Source organism: Neophocaena asiaeorientalis, unplaced genomic scaffold (genome assembly GCF_003031525.2).
Source record: "Neophocaena asiaeorientalis asiaeorientalis breed wild unplaced genomic scaffold, Neophocaena_asiaeorientalis_V1.1 scaffold307, whole genome shotgun sequence".
Taxonomy (NCBI): Eukaryota; Metazoa; Chordata; class Mammalia; order Artiodactyla; family Phocoenidae; genus Neophocaena; species Neophocaena asiaeorientalis.
In genome coordinates, this window is record NW_020171817.1 from 3470571 (window position 1) to 3489689 (window position 19119).

At 50.1% G+C, this 19119-nt stretch overlaps 2 protein-coding genes across 2 annotated transcripts in view; one reads left to right on the forward strand and one right to left on the reverse strand.

Moving 5' to 3' along the window:
• The window catches only part of PSMG4 (proteasome assembly chaperone 4), a 72923-nt gene that overhangs the window by 31054 nt on the left and 22750 nt on the right, over positions 1 to 19119 (reverse strand). The gene's annotated exons all lie outside the window — the stretch shown is intronic.
• Positions 604 to 3759, forward strand: LOC112395264 (tubulin beta-2B chain). The gene is made up of 4 exons (XM_024738380.1): positions 604 to 879; positions 1624 to 1732; positions 1988 to 2098; positions 2439 to 3759. Exons 1-4 carry the CDS (start codon positions 823 to 825, stop codon positions 3497 to 3499), a joined length of 1338 nt encoding a protein of 445 aa, XP_024594148.1. The 5' UTR covers positions 604 to 822; the 3' UTR covers positions 3500 to 3759.

Below are 19119 nucleotides of genomic sequence, written 5' to 3' on the forward strand. Positions count from 1 at the left end.
CAAGGTCACCGCCTTCAGACCCCAACAAACTGATCACACAGGACTTTCTCCTGGGGCAGCCTGTCCTCTCCCAAGACTCTGTGCGACCGAGGTTCGGCCGCAGGACAGCCGTTGGCCTCTAAGAGCTGGGGAAAGGGGCAGTGGTCTCACCAGGGAGGGTGGCTTAGGGATCTCCGGCCCTGGGCGGAGGAGGGCCGCAATCCTCGCTGGTAGCGAAACCTGCGCCACCCCGCCACCCCTGACACCTGCCAGCACCCGGAGCACAGCGCTCTCCTTTCTGGCGCACCTGACACCCTCTCCACGGGCTCCAGTCTCCTGGCTCCCACCCGTTCAGTGCCAGCTCTCCCCCCAGACACCCGGCCTGCCACCCTGGTCGCCCTCGCGTCGCCGCCCTCCGCCCTCGGTTCCGCCACCCACCCCGCAGTCGCAGGGCCCAGCTTTTCCACATCCTCCCCACCCATCCTAGACAATGCGCACGCCCCCATCCTACCCCCCGCAGCCCCCATGCCTCGCCCGTTCCGCCAGCCTGTGCTGATTGGCCGCGGGCCCGTGGTCCAGCCCCTTGGACGGTCCCTGGGGCCCGGAGCATTACGTCAGCGGGGCCTGGAGAGCGCTAGCCCGAAGGGGACTGGGGAGCTCGGGCTGGGGGCGCGGCCTGCGCGGGCGGCCCCACCCTCCTCGCATAAAAGGCCGAGCCCGCTGGGCGGACGCTCTCAGCCGGCTGGTTCCCGAGCGCGTTCCCGGTGACCCCGCAGTGGGTGTGTAGGCGGACGGACAGACTGACCAGACGCCGACCGGGGCCAGAAGAAGCGAGCCGGCACCATGCGTGAGATCGTGCACATCCAGGCGGGCCAGTGCGGCAACCAGATCGGCGCCAAGGTGGGCGCGGCGCCCGGGAGGGGCCGGGGTGGGGCCGGGGTCGCCGGCCTAGCGCCCTTCGGGGTTGCGGGCGCTAGCGTGGTCCTGAGCAGGCCCGCGGCTCGCCAAGCGCAGACCTTCCCGGCTGCTTTGGGCCGCAGAGCGGGACGTGGGCCCGAGGCGACTTTCGGGGGGCATGGGGAGGAACCTCGCAACTTTCTGCTGTAACTCGTTTGGAATCCCGGTCCCACGGCCTCCCTTTCCTCCCGGCTCTTCTCCTAGCCCGGCACGCGGGCCTGAAGAGCGCGGGGGTGTGTCCGCCGGGCTGTGTGCGCGGCTTTGCGGGCGGGGCCCCGACGCCGGGAGAATCGATTTGACGCGCTCGAACCCGAGTCGAGCAGCGGGGGGAGGGGCGGAGAGCGATCTTCCTGAGGTCTCTGGATGTGCTTTGAACCTAAAACCCCCCTCCTTCAGCCCCCTCCGGTCCCTGTTCCCCTGCCCGTCCCCTAGGCGCCGCTGGGGTCCCTGCGCGTCCGCCCCTCCCCGCCAGACCCCCGCCTCCTGCCGCGAGCAGCTGTTCGCCCGGGAAACGCCCAGTTTCACTTCCGTGGCCTTGCAAAATGCAAGCCCTGCGGCTGTGCAGGTCCCGCTGCCTTAAAGCTCCTAGAGGTTGGGTTATCGGAACTGAGATCGGGGATTTTCACTGTGAGTCGCGGCCTCTCTGAGGGGTGGGACGTGGCTAAATGCAAGCTTTTTGTGTCTCAGTTTTGGGAGGTCATCAGCGATGAGCATGGGATCGACCCCACGGGCAGTTACCATGGAGACAGTGACCTGCAGCTGGAGAGAATCAACGTGTACTACAATGAAGCCACTGGTGATTACCTTTACCCCTTCCCCTCTCCCCCGGGGACTGACCCCAGGAGTGTGGCCCCAGGGGAGGGTGGACTGGCGGATTTAGGATTCCCATCTTTCCCTGAGGTTTTCCAGCGGGCGCTCCTTTGAGAATCCTGTCATCCTATGTCCTTTGTTTGGGGGAAACAAGCAGCGCCTGCAAAAAGGAAGCTGGTACCAGGCCCTCCTCTCCCAGAGCTGTCTGCCTGCAGGTCTGAGTCCCGCTCTGTCCCCGCAGGTAACAAATACGTGCCTCGGGCCATCCTGGTGGATCTGGAGCCGGGCACCATGGACTCGGTCAGGTCTGGACCCTTCGGCCAGATCTTCCGGCCCGACAACTTCGTGTTTGGTGAGTGACTGCCATGGCTGATGGCCTGGGAGGCACATTTTACGCTGGACAGCTCAGGGTGGAGCGGTGTGACTGCCTTGGAGAACGTATAGAGTTGTGTGTTGATTTTGTCTCAGTATACCCTAAAACAAAATGCCGTTCAACCTCTAATAGACAGGTCCCTAACCCTCCTTATTTATCATCATGTCCACGACCAAATATTTTAATGTCTGGCCATTTTAACGACAACCTGAAATAATCTGCTCGGAGCACTGACTCCCCGAGCTCTATTAAAGGGTTTAGGGAAAAAGGAATCGAAGGCAGTCATCAGGGACTTATGAAGACTCTTTCCCTCCGGCAGGCCAGAGCGGTGCCGGCAACAACTGGGCCAAGGGCCACTACACGGAGGGCGCGGAGCTGGTGGACTCGGTCCTGGACGTGGTCCGGAAGGAGTCAGAAAGCTGTGACTGTCTGCAGGGCTTCCAGCTGACCCACTCGCTGGGCGGCGGCACCGGGTCCGGGATGGGTACCCTGCTCATCAGCAAGATCCGCGAGGAGTACCCCGACCGCATCATGAACACCTTCAGCGTGATGCCCTCGCCCAAGGTGTCGGACACGGTGGTGGAGCCCTACAACGCCACGCTGTCCGTGCACCAGCTGGTGGAGAACACGGACGAGACCTACTGCATCGACAACGAGGCGCTGTACGACATCTGCTTCCGCACCCTGAAGCTGACCACGCCCACCTACGGGGACCTCAACCACCTGGTGTCGGCCACCATGAGCGGGGTCACCACGTGCCTGCGCTTCCCGGGCCAGCTCAACGCCGACCTGCGCAAGCTGGCCGTGAACATGGTGCCCTTCCCGCGCCTGCACTTCTTCATGCCCGGCTTCGCGCCGCTGACCAGCCGGGGCAGCCAGCAGTACCGCGCGCTGACGGTGCCCGAGCTCACCCAGCAGATGTTCGACTCCAAGAACATGATGGCCGCCTGCGACCCGCGCCACGGCCGCTACCTGACCGTGGCCGCCATCTTCCGGGGCCGCATGTCCATGAAGGAGGTGGACGAGCAGATGCTCAACGTGCAGAACAAGAACAGCAGCTACTTCGTCGAGTGGATCCCCAACAACGTGAAGACGGCCGTGTGCGACATCCCGCCCCGCGGGCTCAAGATGTCGGCCACCTTCATCGGCAACAGCACGGCCATCCAGGAGCTGTTCAAGCGCATCTCGGAGCAGTTCACGGCCATGTTCCGCCGCAAGGCCTTCCTGCACTGGTACACGGGCGAGGGCATGGACGAGATGGAGTTCACCGAGGCCGAGAGCAACATGAACGACCTGGTGTCCGAGTACCAGCAGTACCAGGACGCCACGGCCGACGAGCAGGGGGAGTTTGAGGAGGAGGAGGGCGAGGACGAGGCCTGAGCCCCGCGTGCGGCTGGACGTGGCCGGAGGCCCTGTGGCCGGAGGCCGGGAGGAGAGCGAGGGGGAGGGGGGCCCACGGAAGGAGAGAAGCATGGGCTGGGGTCACCGCGGCCGGGCGCTGGTTCACAGGTGCTCTTCACTGTTGCCCGTCCCTTTTTTTTTTTTCCCTCTTTGTAATATTGATGACATCCATGTAACATCTGAGATCTTTCTGAACTACTGTTGGAATGGCTAAAATCACATAAACGTTTGTGTCCTAATGGTGTCCTCTTTTCTGTCTCTTTATTATCTATTTAAATGTCACTTTCAGAACACATTATATTGAATCCTTCTCTCAGAAAAGCGAAGGGATGGGTAAAATCTCACATGAATTTACTGTTCAATGTGGTAAAACTGAACCAACCACAAGCATACCCAATTTAAGAGGGGAGAGCAATCCGAATTTTAAGATGCCTTCAAGTAAATATGTTAGAGTTGAGAGGCGCCTGCTTGAGAGCACACCGACTATTCCCATGGAGAAACCCTACTATACCTTTCTTTCCTCTACAAATAGTTACTACATGCGCACAGCACAGAATTCTAAAGCACAGAGAGTGGAAAGAAAGCCTCTCTTCCTCCTGTGTCTCTTGACGCATTTTCTTTCCCGGAGGGCAAGCATTCTTATATTGTTATCTTTCTTGCGTCCTCGCAGAAATTTTCCATGAGTCTTGAAACCTACTGAGATTATTCCCTTTTTCTTTCTTCACAGGTTATGATACCAATACTGTTCTGCTGCCTCTTCTCACTAAACAGTGTATCTTTAAAATACAGAGCGGCCGCCTCCTTTAAGTGGATACATAGTATCCGTTATGTAGCTGTACCGCATTTTATTTAATCAGTTCCCTACCAATGGACATGTAGGTTGCTTATGCTTTTATCTTATAGTGCCACCGCGAATAAGTCTGTGCATATATCATTGTGTGAAGTTCTCTAAGTGGAATATTCTGTCAAAGGGTATATGATGCTGTGACATTTTACGTTAATGAACTCCCCTGTACTTAGAAATCCCAACAGATTTATAAATTGTTAATAGACTAAAATTCCCAGGCAATTTCTCCCAGCAATTATGTCTATACTACGTTACAAACTATTTGCACATTAACTACCTTTGGATTTGTATGAAATTATAAATTCTGGATTGTTGGAGAGTTTTAATAGGTAAGCCACTATAATTTTCAGTTTGTTGTGTTCCTACCATGCAGCTTTGAAATTTGGGATTTGAACCCAAGCCTGCCTCTAGACTTGAACTCAATCACCAAAGAAGCTGTGGGATTTTAACAAGTGACTTTTAGTAAAGATTATATGCTTCTGTGGGATCAGTTATACCTTGTCAAAATGTGCCAGTGTTCTGCCTTAATCCGGGCCGGTCAGTTTCTCATTTTGGGAAGAGAAGTGAAGCGTAATAAGCAAATGTGCAAAACATATTTACGTACCCCTCTAGGAAGACAAAACACCAAGGAGACTAGGTTTATGCTTACGTACCCTCTAGGAAGACAAAACACCAAGGAGACTAGGTTTATGCTTACGTACCCTCTAGGAAGACAAAACACCAAGGAGACTAGGTTTATGCTTACGTACCCTCTAGGAAGACAAAACACCAAGGAGACTAGGTTTATGCTTACGTACCCTCTAGGAAGACAAAACACCAAGGAGACTAGGTTTATGCTTACGTACCCTCTAGGAAGACAAAACACCAAGGAGACTAGGTTTATGCTTACGTACCCTCTAGGAAGACAAAACACCAAGGAGACTAGGTTTATGCTTACGTACCCTCTAGGAAGACAAAACACCAAGGAGACTAGGTTTATGCTTACGTACCCTCTAGGAAGACAAAACACCAAGGAGACTAGGTTTATGCTTACGTACCCTCTAGGAAGACAAAACACCAAGGAGACTAGGTTTATGCTTTTTCTCTAATTTTTAGACAAATTCAAAATTAGAGAAAATATTACTTTAAATCTGACCCTGTGTTCATTTCATTCTGCTTGGTTCTATTCCTACTTAAGTGTGTTTTTCTCTTAAAGAAGAAGAACAAGGAGGAAGGGGAGGGGTCAAGAGGCTGAAGTATGAAAACAGTTTCAAAGAAGAAGTGCGAGCAGTGTCATTCTAAATAGTGTGAAAATAAGCTCATTCTACCAAATGCCCCCCGAGTGGGAATGAGGAGCGCTTTGCCTTCTGAATATTATACATCATAAAACTAGAGCCAGTGATGCGGAGGGTCAAACGGGTCAGGAACAGGGGATTCTGCTTTAATTTTCTACATTTAACAATGAACAGGCAGGTGCATTTCCTGCTGAGATAGTGTAAAGCTTCCAACAACCTCGCTGAAGCGGAACATTGGTTTGAAGAGCTCTGATCACTTGGGGCAGCTGCCAGGGCCCCCTGGATCCGCCCTTGGCCATGCCTTCCCACAACCTGTCAGACACATGATGGGTAACTTTGGAGACGAGAGGGAATCCTGCCAGGTGCCTCTTGGCATCCTGTAAGTGTCCTGCTTCTCTTTCCACCTTGTGAGAAAAGACCTGACAGGAGGCACCCAGCAGGCCAGCCTGCCAGCCCGTCAGCACACCCACACGCGCACACTGCCAGGGCTCGCTTCTGCATGAGTGGAACAGGGGTGCCAGACCGACTCGTCAAGCAGACGCTACAGGGCGAAGCTTTAGAAGCCCATTTGTATAGTGACTTGAAATGCACACATAGGAAAACACTGCAAAAGTAGGAAAATGCACAGAATAACAGCTGAATTACGAGATACTTTTTGAAACTGTTACTTTCGCTTGTCACGTTAGCATTGTGTGATGGGATTTAGTAGTGGGGGTGATGGTGACGGTGTGTGTTTTCGACACCATTTCTACAAAGTAATTCTTCCCGCCCTCCCTGAGGTGCCACCAGGAGGACATTGACTTCTGGTCAGGCATGGTACCCGAATTACAAGACCCACTGGGATGTGATGCAGGATTCTGAGGCTGGGGTTAGGGAGGGTGAGCTGGAGTCACGCCAAGCATCTGAGAAGGAACGGGAACCCCAACGTGCTCCAGATTTGCCTGCACCTCTGCCTCAGCCCTAAGCTGATGACCTAAGCTGAGCTCCCATTTCATTACTAACAGTGTTAGATTAATAGAAATTTGAGCTAAAAGTAACCTGCAGAGGTCATCTAGTTGGACTTCCTTATTTTGTAAGTAAGGAGACGGAGGCTCAGAGAATTTTGTCTCATTTCACAGAACTTTCTGTACAAATCAGATTTTGGACTCTGTTCTTTTCTCTATGCCGCACCTCCCAGGTCCTGTTGTTTACAAGGCCACACGAGGATCATGAAGGAGGGAAAGAGAAGTGTCCCGGCTTCAAGGAAAAACCCAAAGGTGTCCCTGGGCCCACACTCAACCTTCCCACATGGGCTGGGCACAGAGTCCAGTGTTTTGTCTCTGACGGGGTCAGTGTCAGGCAACGCTGAATCTCCTCATTCTAAAACAGCACACATACGTCCTACTGCAATTATGGTTGCAAGAAGAATACGCCATCAGGGGGTACTTATTGTGAAAATGAGTGGGAAGCTCACGAGTATTCCTTGGAGTACCGCCTTTTACCCCATTTTCACTGTCTACGCCGCCTTTTACCCCATTTTCACCATCTACGCCGCCTTTTACCCCATTTTTACCATCTACGCCGCCTTTTACCCCATTTTCACCATTTACGCTGCCTTTTACCCCATTTTCACCATTTACGCCGCCTTTTACCCCATTTTAGTTGTAACGCGTACTACACAACACTACTCGACAACTATAATAATGCTGATTTGTTTCCAGTGTGTAAGAGAAATTCTCTTGCAAGGTCATGCTTTTCTAAATGGCTCAAAGTTGAGCCATTTACTTGAAAACAGACTCATTCATACCTGTGCTTCTTAGAGGCGTCTTCCCCTACCTCCCCGACCCTTCGTGCTTTTCTTAAGGCGTGCGTGCCGACGCGTACCCTGAGAAGCTTAGCTTGGTACAGTCTATTTCACTCAGAATGCTGCATAGTCATTTTCTATTTTTCTATTAACTGAGATATGATTCACACGACACAAAATTCACCATTTAAAAGAGTACAAGCCAGTGGGTTTTAGTATATTCACAGAGCTGTGAAGTATGACCACTGTGTGATTCCGGAACATTTTCATCACCCACACCCACGTGCCGCCCCTCCCTGTTCCCCTCTCCCTCCAACCCCTGGCAGCCACGGATCTGTCTCTACAAACTTGTCTTTTCTGGACATTTCATATACACGGAATCACACAACATGTGGTCTTTTGTGTCTGGCTTTTTAAATTTAGCATGTTTTCAAGGGTCATCCCTGTCGTAGCAGGTGTCAGTACTTCATGACATTTTACGGATGAATAATTTTCCACTGTGTGCAATGCCACCTTCTGTTTATCCATCCATCAACTGATGGACATTTAGGTTGCTTCCACTTTTTAGCTAGTAAGAATAACACTGCTATGAGCATTCATGCACACTTTTTTTGTGTATGTGTGTTTTCATTTCTCCTGGGTATATACCCAGGAGTGGAACTGCTGGGTCACATGGTATAAATTTATAGTCCTCGTGACTCCACCTAGGGATGTAGATGCCTTCAAGTTTGCCCAGGAGGCCAAGGTGGAATAGAGATCCGGTGAGCCTTAGGGTTTTCGTACTTGTGCATCTGTATAGAGTCTTAGAAACAGAGGGAACTGTAGAGATGGCACATGACTCCATCAGCTCATAAATTAGGAAACTAAGGCTCCAAGTAAGCAATGTCCTCAGGTCACTCTGTCCAGTTGAGGCTGACGTTCAGCTCCTAGCAACAGTGGCTTAGAGTTATTTTTTTCCTCTAACTTAAAACAGTCTAGAGACACCCAGTCCAGGCCCTTAGCTCTACAATATCTTCTTTATGCTCTACCCATTGCTGCCATTGGCTTTCAACCTCGAGTTCTTCTTGGGCTGCAGGATGGCTGCTGCAGCTCTGGTCATGGTGTCTGGGTTCTCGGCAAGAAGGGGGAAGGAGGGGGGTAAAGAGGCACCTTCTGGCTGAGTAAGCCACTTTAAAGACTTGTGCCAGGAGCCCCCTCCATGGCCTCTGCCTGCATTTCACTGGCCATGTTTTTTTTGCCGTGGGTGCGGAGAGAAGTAGGCTTTTAGACGCGCACACATTATCCCCCTGCCCCCGCCACCAACTCAGAGGTCCTTTTAGGAAGGAAGAAGTGGAGAATGGACACTGGATGGGTAACCAGAAGTTTCTCCCATAATCAGAGCGGGGGCTAAGGAATGACATTAACCCCGATCTCTTAGCTCCCGCTGCAGGGCTCTCTGCAGACATGAGTTTGCAAAGTGTTTCATGCCAAGAGTTCCCATTTTCTAAAACAGGGAGCTGAAGACTGAATCGAAGAAGATTCTTGATTCAAATTCCTGGATCGAAACGTTTACTCCTCTCACGTCAGGACCTTCCTAACTTTCAGTCAACTGATGACAGCACATACCCATGGCTTCTAGGGAAATTCCTTTCAATGATATGTAGTGCAGTGGTCATGTCAGCTTGCACCGATTGTGAACGTTTGTTTGGCCAAAGCAGTGGGATTTTTTTTTCATGAATGTGTTCAGTGTGACCTGCACACCTGGTCACTGAGGAGAATGAACCAAGGCGACTTTGGTGAATTGGGTGGGAGGAGAGGGTACAGGGCATACACGGGGCGTGAGCGGCTGGGGGCCACCTGGGTCACGGGGACAGCCTGCCCAGGAGGACGCTGGTACATGCCAGGGAACAATGCAAGTCAGTGTGCTGGAGGGCCAGCCGGGGCGGGGAATCTGTGGGACAGCCACTTCCAGACGCAGCGGAGACCCCGGGGGGACAGCTGAGAGGGATGAGCCTTCGGAGGCTAAGACGGGAAGATTCAAGCCTTGAGAAGGTCGGATCCTTCAAAGATAATACTCTGAAGAGCAAACTATGCTGCAACGAGCTAGAATCAAGACAAGCAACCGTTCAGCTTCTACTTTCTTTTAGATCTCTGGGCGGACAGGCATGATTTAGGGTCTTGTTTATAGGAAACGGGCAGGGAATCAACATTTACCAAGTGCCGACCGCGTGCCAGGAATGTTACTGTGGAGACCACAGTGTAGAGGGAACACAGCTCTCAGTCACGTCATTTACTAACTCCGGGATCTTAGTGAGTCACTTCACCTCTGTAAATTCCTTCATAAAACAGAGTCCTTACCCTACTTGTACAGAGGGTCAAAGGGCATTAGCTATGTGTAGTGATAAGAAAGTGATGACATATGCAGGATTTATTGAACACGTAGGTTACGTATTTGTCTCATTTCATCCTCTCAGAGATGCTGTACAGTTTAGGTGCTTTTCATTGTGTTCAGAATCAATTCAAAATTTACTTACAAAAGGGGTAAGGTTGGGAGATTGTTGGCTCACGTAATTTAAAAGTCCAGGGGCAGACCTTTCTGGCTGTCTCGTGGCTGCATCTGGAGCCTCTAAATAAGTTCTCAGAACGTTGTCCTTCTCTGTTGCTCTCCTGGCTCCGCAGTTTTCCGTTGGGTTTCATGCTGCGGCAGGGTCTCCCCTCCTGGTGGCTACTCTAGGTTCATTCCACCCTATTCCTAGAGACTCAGAGAAAAGAAGAACCCAGACCGGCCAGACAGATGTTGTGTGCCCATCCCTGGATCAGTCATGTGGTCAGAGAAAAGCAATGCTGGTTGACTAGCCTGGATTACCTGTCGTCCTGTGAGGTGGGTGAGTATGGGCCACATGCCTGGCAGTCTCATCCTTCCTTAGGGAACTGACCATTCCTGATAGAACTCGGGTTAAGTGACTTGCCCTCAAATCATTCAGCTCTAAATGGAGGACCTGTGTATAAATCCCAGGGTTTTCTGAGTCCAAAGTGCGTGATGTTATATATAGTTTTAAGAGATTAAAAACTAAGAAAAACAGATTTATCCACAATATTTACCAATTCAGGTCACTTCATCTTTGTGGGTGGATCACATCTCCTTCTGCCTGAAAAACTTCCTTTACGTTTCTTGTAGTGCAGACCTGCTGGCCACGAATCTCTCGGCTTTTGTTTGGCTCAAAAAGGTATTTTGCCTCACTTTTCAAAGATATTTTCACTGGATATAGAATTCTAGGTGGACAACTTGTTTTCTGTCAGCACCTTAAAGACATAATTCTATGGTCTCCTAACTTGTGCTGTATGAGACATCACCGATAATTATCAACCTTGTTTCCCTGTATGTAATGTTTTATTTTTCTGTCTAGCTGCTTTTAAGATCTCAAGATGATCACTATTTTCCAGCTGTTTTAAGGTGATGTGCCTTGGGGTGCTCTCCTCTTTTTTATTCTACTTGGGGTTTCTTGAGCTTCCTGAATCTGTGAGCTTATAGTTTCATCGAATTCATAGAATTTTCTACCATAATTTCTTCAAATATTTTTCCAGCCCCCTACTTTATTCTGAGATTCCAACTGCATGCATTTTAGACTTCTTTTTTAAAAAATTATTTATTTATTTTTGGCTGTGTTGGGTCTTCATTGCTGCGCGCTGGCTCTCTCTAATTGCGGCAAGCGGGGGCTACCCTTTGTTGCGTTGTGTGGGCTTCTCATTGCGATGGCTTCTCTTGTTGTGGAGCACGGGCTCTAGGCGCGCGGGCTCCAGTAGTTGTGGTGTGTGGGCTCAGTAGTTGTGGCTCGTGGGCTCTAGAGTGCAGGCTCAGTAGTTGTGGTGCACGGGCTTAGTTGCTCCGCAGCATGTGGGATCTTCCCGGACCAGGGCTCGAACCCGTGTCCCCTGCATTGGCAGGTGGATTCTTAACCACTGTGCCACCAGGGAAGCCCCATTTTAGACTTCTTGACATAGTTTCACACTTTACTGATAATCTGCTCACTTTTTGTTCAGTCTTTTCTCTGTGCTTCAAGTTTGGGCTGCTGTGCCTTCGATTCACCGTTCTCTGCTGTTAATCTCATACAAGTATTTTTCATCTCACATGTATATTTGATTTCTAGGAGTTCTATTGGTGTCTTCTAAAAACTTTCCATTTCTCTCCTCTTCGTGTTCATGTTTTCCTCTACTTTCTTGAGTGTATGGAGCATATGATACACTAACTGCTTTATGGTCCTCGTCTGTCATTTCATCATCTTTGTCATTTCCAGATCTATTGCTATAACTGATCCTTCTCGGGGTTACGGGCCATATCTTCCCGCTTCTTTGTATCTTTTGATTGGATGCCAGACATTGTGAGTTTCATGGTGTTGACTGCTGGATTTTGTTATAGTCCTTTAAACGTTCTGGGACTTTGTTCTGGCACACAGTTACGTTACTTGGAATCAAATGGTCCTTTGGAAACATGCTTCTAAGCTTTACTAGGGTAAATCCAAAGTAGTCTTTGATCCAGGGATAATTTAACCCCACTATTACAGCAATGCCCACGCATGACGAGGTGTTTCCAGTCTAGCTAATAGGAACACAAATCATTCCCAGCCCTGCATGAGCTCTAGGAGCTGTTTTGTCTACTGCTTTCCAGCAGTTTTTCCCCCGTTCTTGAGCAGTAGTTTCCGACCTTGCACTTGCACATTTGTTCTCAGCCAAAGACATGAGAGGCCCTCTCTGCAGACCCCCAGAGCTCTCTCTGTGACGCTCCTTCCTCTTCTGTTTTCTGCCTTGTGCCCCTGCCTGACTTGGGCCCTCTGAATTCTGATGTCTCGGTCCTCAACTCACTGAGACCACCGAACCCTGTTTGGCTTCCACTTCCCCCCGTCCCCACTGCAGCCTGGAAGCTGCCTCCAAACCGTCAGCTGGGGCAATCACATGCTAACTTCATCTCCCTTTCCTCAGTGGCCATTGATTGCCTGGTGTCCAACATCTTGAGAACCATTGTTTCATATATTTTGCCCAGGTTTTTAGTTGTTTCAGTCAGGAGGGTAATCCAATTCCTGTTGCCCCATCTTGGCTGAAAGTAGAATTCCTCTCTTCGTTTCCTTTTGATTAAAATGGTGGGGTTTTTTTTTCCCCTTCCAACTACTAATTCTCTTACGGCAGTATCTGTCCTGTGTATTTGCTCTTGTATTCCTTTGAGTTTGGACTTCATTTATGATTTTTCTTTCTTTTTACTTTTTTTCTCACTTCTTTCACCTATGTAGAAATTTTTTCCCCAAGAATCTCATTTCAGAGTTTTTGTAACTTTAATGCATTTTTCTTTCATGTCTGTTATCCTTTGCTTGATTTTTTTCTTTTTTAGATAATTTGAAATTTTAGGTTATAGTTTTCATCCATTTGAATCTGTTGTGTTTTTGGCATACTTATCTGTACAGACATTATTCTGCTTATAATTCTCCTTGCTTTTATTAATAATTTTGTATGAGATTTGAGCACGATTTTTTTCTGTTGCCCTTTTTAAAGCGAAATGGGTTTTCCTGTAGTTTTAGGCGTAAAAGAAAGGCCAGGATAGTTTTAAGAGCTGCATGGCTCTATTACTCCCCCTTGTGTTGTTTTCAGAAAGTGATTTTTTTTTTTTCTTTAACCAGCTTACTTTCTGAGATCTGCTTCAATCTGTCTCCCTCCCTCATTTTTACCAGGACCTTTTCTTTCCTTTGATGCTGTTAATCCCATCTTCCATATTATGGACTCTGCTTCCAGCAGCTTTTCTTACTATAAGTCTAGTTCTGAAAGGGAGACTTGATTTTTTAGTTTGATTAGGGCAACCAGGGGTAGCTGCTGTAAAGATGCCATGGAAACACGGAGAAGGCGTCAACGCACCCTCATTGATTTGAAATCAGGCCAATTTCCATAGAAAAGCAACATTTACATCCCCCCAAACTGGAAGGTCTAATGTGACTCACATATTAATGAGAATCAGGGTTCTTGTAGGAGACAACGGGCTGGTTTAAACGATAGCTCTTGAAACAGCCAAGCTGTTATTATAGAAAACGTGGCTGTATAATTAGTGCCGTTTCCTTCACAGAGCTGCGTGCTTGTCACCATCACCATAAGCCTGGCCTCCCTCGGCTTTGTTTTCCTCTTCCCCCAGCAATCCTGACAGGTGTCTGGGATGAAGCAGCGTGGCTGTGCTTGGTGTAGATGCTATCTCCTGCTCTTGGTGGCAGACACCCCAGACTGTAGCTTTCTGTCCTTCGGCGGAAAGGAGTCCTGCACTGAGTCCACCTGCATTCCTGACCCACGCTGAGCCTCCCCGGCCCAGCCCCTCCCATCACCCCCGGAGGCCCACAGGCTGGCTCCTTGGCTGGCATTTCACACAATCGTGCCCCTTTGTTTGGATATTTCTCAGAAAGCCAGCGGGTGGATGTGAGTGCTGGCACAGGACGAGGGCAGGCTGCCATGCGCCCAGCTTCCACCCACAGCAGTCTTTGTGGGCAGATCTTCATTACACGGCACCGATGTGCGTGTCTTGCTTCTCTTTGTAAGAGTGAAATTTTTTGGTTGTTTTTGGGTTTTTTAGTGTTGAATCTGGTATTCAGTTGTGCAAAGGTTAAGTGAGAGATTTTAAGGAGACGTAGATGTGGTTGTGCTTGGGAGCCAGCAGCATCTCCATGTGCAATGCCTTCCTAGAGGTCCAGGAGCTCAGAAGCAACCCCTGAGGCCAGGAGGCGGGAGAGGGATGGTGTAAGCAAGGCCTTCCCCGTGTCAGCCTCAGCAACAGCATCCAGGAGGGGAGCCCGCTGAGGGCAAGCACCGCCCAAAGCTTTTGACCAAAAGTGGCGGGGGGAGAGGACAGGAGTGTGGGAGAGACGGGGTCGGCGGCCCCACCCCCCGGCCGCCCCTCCACCAGCTGCCTTGGCTCACGGCCAGGCCTTGAGGAGGTCACTGCAGGGCCAGCGCTGCTCCTGGCTTCTAGGGGTTCAGCGACACCCCGACTCGTCATACAGGGGAGGAGTTCCCTTTGCCAGATAAAGTCTGTAAGATGAGGTTAGAAAGTTCCTGGAGGAAATGAGAAATTCTAGGGCTTGGAAGCAGAGGACTTCCAACCTCCGAGAGGCTCGTCCTAACTCGAGCGTCTCCCACGTGGGCTCCCTCCCACCTCCCCTTCCTGGCTTTGACGCTGCCTGAGATGGTCGCCAACCAGACACGCGCGGTCATCGGGGCCATCGTGGACCAGGGACGGATCTCCTCTCTCTCTCACCCCCGCCCCGGCGGTTCTGTTCTGTCCCCTCAGTTACCCCCAGACCACTGAGGTGAAGGCACCTCCCCGTGGGGGCTTCCTGGACAAAGGCTTCAGGGGCGTCTCTCCTGCAGGTCTCAGGCCCTGGCCTGGCACCCCTCCCCCACCCCTGCCCACATCTCCCGTCCTGTCCAGCCGTCCTCGCTCACAGCTCATTGTCTGTGATAGCTGTGTCCTTCAGTGAGGTCCACTGGGCCAGACTGATCACACCGCAGACTGTGGGACTCAGGGGGGCCCCTCGGTTCCTGGGAACATGTCTGCCCACAGTGGCATGGATGACCAGCTTCTTTTCATGTCCTCGCTTTCTTCACCCACTTTTAGACCGTTCACTGTGTCTCTGGCTCCCCTGAGCCTTTAGCGTGTATGCCCAGCAGGAAGTGACCAGAAATCTTGTGCTGTCAGAGCGCCAGGCAGCTCTGCCACCAGGGCCCGGGTGCAAGCACGTGTCATTCCACTTAGAAGCTGCGGGAACTGGGCAGGTACTTAATGCCTCCGGGCTTTCGTTTCTGCGCCTACGAAATAGGAGCCGTTGTTATGCCTGCCCCGTGGGTCACATACAGACGCGGCCCCAGAACAGCGCCTGGTACGCGGCAGCACCTGATATTACCATCCGTGGTCATTGCTGTTGTTGGTAACATTCGAGGTGGTGGTGAGAACTGTCACCTCCCGAACATGGTGCCCTTCTGGAAGCCCTGGCCATCTCTCAGGAGGCACGGCTGGTACCCAGGTCAGCGAGCGGGAGGTGGTGACACCGCGCACTGGGCGAGGAGGGGAGTGTGGAAACACTCTGGACGCTCCCCAGGTGTGACGCTGAACCGTACGAAGTCGCTGGGGCCCGAGGAGAAAACCCCAGATTTCTGTTAATGTGACCCCACGTGTGTCCTGAGCAGCGGGGTCTCCCAGGCTCTCCTGACGGCTCATCACAGGGGCAAGAGTGTCTGCGTCCCCAGGGGCTCCTCAAACTTTAACCTGCCGGCTCTTCCCTGGGGATGTAGATTCTGACTCAGTCTGTCTGGGGCGGGGCCCGAAATCCTACATTTCTAACCTGCGCCCAGGGACGCACTGCTGCCCCACCAGCCAGGGAGGGGCAGGGCCCCTGGATGATGTCGGTGGGTGTTGAGTTCTAGCTGCAGAGATCCCAGAATAAATGTTTTCCTTGCAGCATTAGCATATTAAAACCAAGATGAGACAAGGGGGTAGCAGAGTCTCTAGCAGCGTGTCACACTTCCACACCTCACCTGCTTGAAGGGGTCACAGTCTACCCATTTTGCTGCCAGCCCACGAAGCCTATTCAAAAGGACGCTTTTCTTCCCTTTCCTCACTGACCACTCACCGCAGACATTTACTGAGTGCCTCCACGTGAGAGAGGCTGGGCTACCGAGCGTGGGAAAATGTCTCAGTCATTCGGCATCCACACCTTTTTGCTGAACTGCATTTTGGTGTAAGCGCTCTGCCACCTGGCAGGGATCCCTCTGCCTGTGAAGATGCCTGTGGATGTGACCTGCTTCCAGGCCCTTCGCCCTGGTTGCCCTGCCCAGGCTAGAGACAGCTGAGGACTGGAAATGCTCCAGGGGCTTATGCGTCTTCCAGGGAGGTGACCTTTCACAGCCCAGCTGTTGGGACAGCATCCATAAACCTGTCCTGACCGACAGCAAGCAGGCAGAGGTGGGGACAGGACCGACAGCCCGTCACATGTACAGAAAGAGAGGTGGCCAGGCACTTAGCTCTGCTTCCCCCTGGAAACCCCTCAGATTTGGATATAATGAGATGAAAAGGGAATTCAGACGCTCCGCAGCTTCTAAAACTAGTTCTGTCTTGCTTCACTAATCTGTCTTGCTTGCAGCTAATCTTCACTGATTTTGGCAGCTTTGTAACCATTTCACTTTTATGCCCCTGAATTGCTAAAAATCACTTCTTTCTTTTTATGAGAAAAGGGTTTTGGAAAATATTTCACTTGCTTGCTCTTCTCTTGAAACCCTCCATTCACAACTTCCACACCCATTCAAAAACCACACACATGAAAACACAAAAGACCCCAAAGAGCCAAAACAATCTTGGGAAAGAATGAAGCTGGAAGAATCATGCTCCCTGACTTCAGACTATACTACAAAGCTACAGTAATCAAAACAGTATGGCACTGGCACAAAAACAGACACACAGATCAATGGAACAGGATAGAGAGCCCAGAAGTAAACCCACACACTTATGGTCAATTAATCTACAAAAAAAGAGGCAAGCATATATAATGGAGAAAAGACAGCCTCTTCCATAAGTGGTGCTGGGAAAACTGGACAGCTATATGTAAAAGAATGAAATTAGAACACTCTCTAACACCACAGACAAAAATAAACTCAAGATGGATTAAAGACCTAAATATAAGATCAGAAATCATAAAACTCCTAGTAGAAAACATAGGCAGAACACTCTGATATAAATAACAGCAATATTTTTTTGGATCTGTCTTCTAAAGGGAAGAAAATAAATGCAAAAATAAACAAATGGGTCCTAATTAAACTTAAAAGCTTGTGCACATGAAAGGAAACCACAGACAAAATGAAAAGCCAACCTACTGAATGGGAGAAAACATTTGCAAACGATATGACTAATAAAGGGTTAATATCCAACATATATAAACAGCTCATACAACTTAACATGAAAAAAATCAAACAACTCGATTGAAAACTGGGCAGAAGACTTGAACAGACATTTTTCCAAAAAGGACATTCAGATGGCCAACAGACCATGAAAAGATGCTCAATATCATTAATCATCAGGGAAATGCAAATCAAAACCACAATGAGATATCACCTCCCACTGATGCTGTCTCATGATGTCAGAATAGCTATCACCAAAAAGAACACAAATAACAAATGTTGGCAAGGATGTGGGGAAAAGGGAACGCTTGTACACTGGTGGTGGGAATGTAAATTGGTGCAGTCACTGTGGAAACAGTACGAGGTTTCACAAAAAACTAAAAATAGAACAACCATCTGACTGAGCAATTCCACTCCCGAGTATAGATCTGAAAAACAAAAACTCTAATTTGAAAAGATACGTGCACCCCAGTGTTCACAGCAGCATTATCTACAACTGCCAAGAAATGGAAGCAACCGAAGTATCCATCAATAGATGAATGGATAAGGAAGATGTGGGGTGTGTGCACACGTGTGTGCACACATGCACACGCACGCACACACACACGAATGGAATACTACTCAGCCATGAAAAAGAACGAAACTTTGCCATTTGCATTACCCTCTGCCTAAAGCATCAAGAAACACAAGCAAATAAGTGTGGCTGTGTGCCAATAAAACTTAACTTAGAGCACCTTTTTGGTAATAAACTTTTTGTAAATGACTGCTGACTTCTGCTCTATTACATTAAAATCTATTGGTCTATCTTGTACTTGGAATGGATGATTTTGACCATGCAGATGCCCTGAAAGGGTTTTAGGGACCCCCAGGGGGTCACTAGATCACACTTTGAGAACTACTGCTCTAATATTCTTGTTACACAAGGTAGTAAGTTTCTTAAGATGAAAGCTACCTTCAGTTGGACCTTCTGTTTCTTGCAGCCAAAAGCATCTTTGCTGATAAACTCCTAGGTAGTTTCTCAAGCCAGAAATCGGAAAACCAGCTTCTATCTTGGATCCTGGGAAATGGCAAAGCCCACCACATTTCCTCCTACCAGTTTGCTGTGCCGGCAGGAGAGGAGACATTACTGATGCATGTCCAGACTTGGGAGGTCCCGAGAGCCCCCAGGAGCCTTGCTGGGCCCCAGAACATTGCAAGAGAGCTTCAGAAAGCTTCCATGTTTTCACTGGGAGGAGCATATGTAGCTGGGAGAGAGCCAGGAGAACCAAAGAGACATTGTTTAGACAACAGGTATATTAGTCAGGGTTCTTCAGAGAAGAACCAACAGAATAAGGAATTGCGGGCCAGGGAAGTCCCACCACCCGCCATCTGCAAGCTGGAGGTGCAGGAGAGCTGGTGGCGTGGTTCCAGTCTGAGTCCAAAGGCCTGAGAATCCCGAGAGTCGATGGTATGGGCCCCAGGCTGAGGGCAGAAGAAGACTGATGTCCCAGCTCGACAGTCGGGCAGAGAGAGCAAATTCTCCTTCCTCCATCTTTTAGTTCTATTCAGACCTCCGAAGGATTGGGTGACGCCCATCACATTGGGAAAAGCAGTTTGCTTCACTCACTTTGCTGATTAAAATGCTGATCTCGTCCAGAATCACCATCCCAGACACACCCAGAATCACATGTAACCAACTACCTGGGCACCCCATGGTCCAGTCACGTTGACACATACAGTTAACTGTCACAACGGGACCAGGAGGGTAAGTCAGCACGAACTCTCTCCTGGGGGACGACGGGATGTGGGTACGCGAAAGGCGTGA

What these genes read in the sequence shown, in the direction of transcription:
- LOC112395264 (XM_024738380.1), top strand. Translation starts at nt 823, where the DNA reads ATGCGTGAGATCGTGCACATCCAGGCGGGCCAGTGCGGCAACCAGATC. An exon ending in GCAACCAGATCGGCGCCAAG is followed by an intron (nt 880 to 1,623) that starts GTGGGCGCGGCG and finishes TTTGTGTCTCAG; the next exon opens with TTTTGGGAGGTCATCAGCGA. An exon ending in GTACTACAATGAAGCCACTG is followed by an intron (nt 1,733 to 1,987) that starts GTGATTACCTTT and finishes CTGTCCCCGCAG; the next exon opens with GTAACAAATACGTGCCTCGG.